The sequence below is a fragment of the Thamnophis elegans genome, chromosome 9 (assembly GCF_009769535.1).
Source record: "Thamnophis elegans isolate rThaEle1 chromosome 9, rThaEle1.pri, whole genome shotgun sequence".
Classification (NCBI taxonomy): domain Eukaryota; kingdom Metazoa; phylum Chordata; class Lepidosauria; order Squamata; family Colubridae; genus Thamnophis; species Thamnophis elegans.
The window spans coordinates 29,735,700-29,738,280 of NC_045549.1; the positions used below are offsets into that span (position 1 = coordinate 29,735,700).

The window sequence follows — 2,581 nt, forward strand, 5'->3', positions numbered from 1 at the left end:
AGGATTAACTTAAACAAAAGTGAATATATTTACTTTATATAATCTGTTGAATTTCATCACAATATTTGGTTTCCTGGTTTCAGACCTAAATTTAACATATCTGTGTTGTTACAATGAATGCAAAGTAAGAAGAGATGTATACTCCTAAAATATTTAAATCAAGTAATTAATGATTACACAATGATTGCACAATACAAATACTGAAGAATAAATCAAGCTATAAAAACATATTGTGCATAAATATGAATCTCGTAAACTCTGATTACAGCACCAAGGGCCTATAATTGACAATCAGAAAAGGCAGCTGTGAGAGTTCGTGTGTGTGTGTCATATTCAATAATGAATTTTTGATTTTTAAAAAACAAGTGAAATATAATTCGAAATGCTACAGGAATTAAAGGCATACTGATAAGCCCAAAATAATAAGTTTTATATGAGGAAACATTACATTTTGTGGGATTCCTGACTGTGTTCCCCTATTCAGAGGCTGCGCGGCTTCGAGACGGATTTCAATGTACTTCAAGAAGTAGCAGCATAATAGCAAAATGCATAGTTTATGTTATGTAAATTAACAAACATGTTAGTCGGAAAGCTGCAACTATTTCTTAAATTCAATATTAATCGTGTTCTACTATCCGTATGAATTTGTGTATGCATTGCTGTCGATATCAAAGCTGATCGTTTGGTCGTTAGCGTAAAAGCGCCGAATGCTCGTGAATTTGGGGAGCCCCCCTTTCCCCTTACACGAGCCTTGCCTTAGCAATTCTTAGTACCGTCCTTTTCTATTTACTCTGAGCTTCAATCCTCCAATCCAAGAAACCCAACACTCTTCTCAAACTGCGCTCCCATCTGCTGTTTTGGCCCAGGCAAGAGGAGGAGTCGGGAGAAATAATCCAAACAGCTAATCGCGCTTTCGGCGCCCCCCAGACCTTGTAGGGGCAAGAAAAGATTACCGGGACACGTGCGCTAAGGAATCTGGTCGCAAAGTCGACTATTGCTTTGCGCCCCCCCTTAGTGCCAAATCCAGCCTTTCTTCCCCCTCCCTCTCGTCCCGCACATACTTTTGGATCCCGCCTCTCCCAACTTTTTGACTCACTCTTGGTGGCGGCGATCAGCGTCTTGCCATCCTTGAGCAGCTCTTTGATGAATTTGTTGGTTTTCTCCAGCTCCGCTTCGTGAGCCCGTATCCTTTCCCGGAACCAAGGGCTGTCCAGGTAGCAATCGCTGAACTCCAAAGGCTGCAGTCCCATGGCTGCTGCTGAGGGTGACGGCGGCGGCAGGGTTAGACCAAAATACTTCAGCCTATGTAATCCTTCTCCGAGAGGTTGCAGGAGGAGCACGCCGCCTTCTCCTCCAGACCAGAACCGGTCACTACAGCGCCTCACCCGGGCAAAGCCGACAGCTGCCGAGGACTATCCCAACCCCTCTAGAAGAAATGCGGGAGAACCGGAGGACGCCGAGGAACGCCACAGGAAGGAGACTGCCGGAGAAGAAGTTGGTCGTTGAGAAACCCGCCACCAGCTCCACGGCGCACCCTTGGACCGCCTCGGGTGCTCCGCTGGAAGTCGAGGGAGAAAAAGCTGGGCTTCTCCGAAGAAGCTCCCCGGACGAGCCTCCCCCCGCGGACTGGCTGGAAGAGGGGACTAAGGCTGGCCCACATCTGCATTCCCTCCTTCGGTCCCGCCTCCTTCCCAGGCTGAGTCTCCACTCCCGGCCTTCCCGCCTCCGGTTTTTCCAAGTTTTTCCAATCCGACGCCGAGCTTTTCTGGCTCGGCTCCTCCCTTCAGCCGTCCGGGTCTTGCCTCTCTCACGCTCCTCAGGGTGACGGAGGAGTCTCCCTTGGGAATGCAACAGGGCGTTAGCTTCAGCCGCTGCTTTGGGACTCCGCGGTTCTCCCAGCTGCCTGGTTGGATGGTTTAGATAGATTAGAACAAGCCGCAGGAAAAAAAAACGGCTACGTTCTCGTCGGCCCTTCAGGACCAACCTCGTTCTGTTTATTATGCAGCCGAAACAATGAACGCGGGTAGCGGCCGTTGGGCTGCAATTCTTGGCGTCTGTCCATTAAATTAGGGCGATTTCTAAATAAACGAATTCAAAACTTCACTTTACTTCCCCCCCCCCTCAGTTACACTGAATAAAATCAGCTTTCCGAATCTTGATCTTTTAATCAAGAGGGCGGGGGGGGTGCATAAGCGCACCAACGCACCTACCGTCCCTGTCCTAATGTTTCTTTTTATTCGTATCCATTTCCAAAATCATGTTTATACTTAGGTTATCCAATACATGCTTGACGAAATAAATAAAATAAAAAATAAAGACGCTCTCGCAACCGGTGGTAGCCCTACAATTTTAATTCATCCTGGAAAGTACATCCTAAAATTCTGGAGTAAGTCCCTTGCATTGGGGGTTGATGTATGAGCGTGCACGGCGGCGCGCGCGTATACGTGTGCGAATCTACCGAGAAATAAGCCTTAAATAAGTCACTAAATACAACTACGGATCGACGCACGTAGAACCGCACTGTGCGTGAGAGAGAGAGGCACTAAGACCTCCACATTCTTTTCCTAAGCACGGCGGCGAG

The 2,581-nt window shown here is 47.7% G+C and overlaps 1 protein-coding gene across 1 annotated transcript in view; it reads right to left on the minus strand.

The window, feature by feature from the left end:
- The window catches only part of ARHGAP10 (Rho GTPase activating protein 10), a 107,670-nt gene extending 105,443 nt beyond the window's left edge, over positions 1 to 2,227 (minus strand). The window contains 1 exon segment of the mRNA XM_032224074.1: positions 1,097 to 2,227. Within this exon segment, the coding sequence (XP_032079965.1) occupies positions 1,097 to 1,250 (154 nt within the window). The 5' untranslated portion in view covers positions 1,251 to 2,227.
- Positions 2,228 to 2,581: the final 354 nt, after the last annotated feature.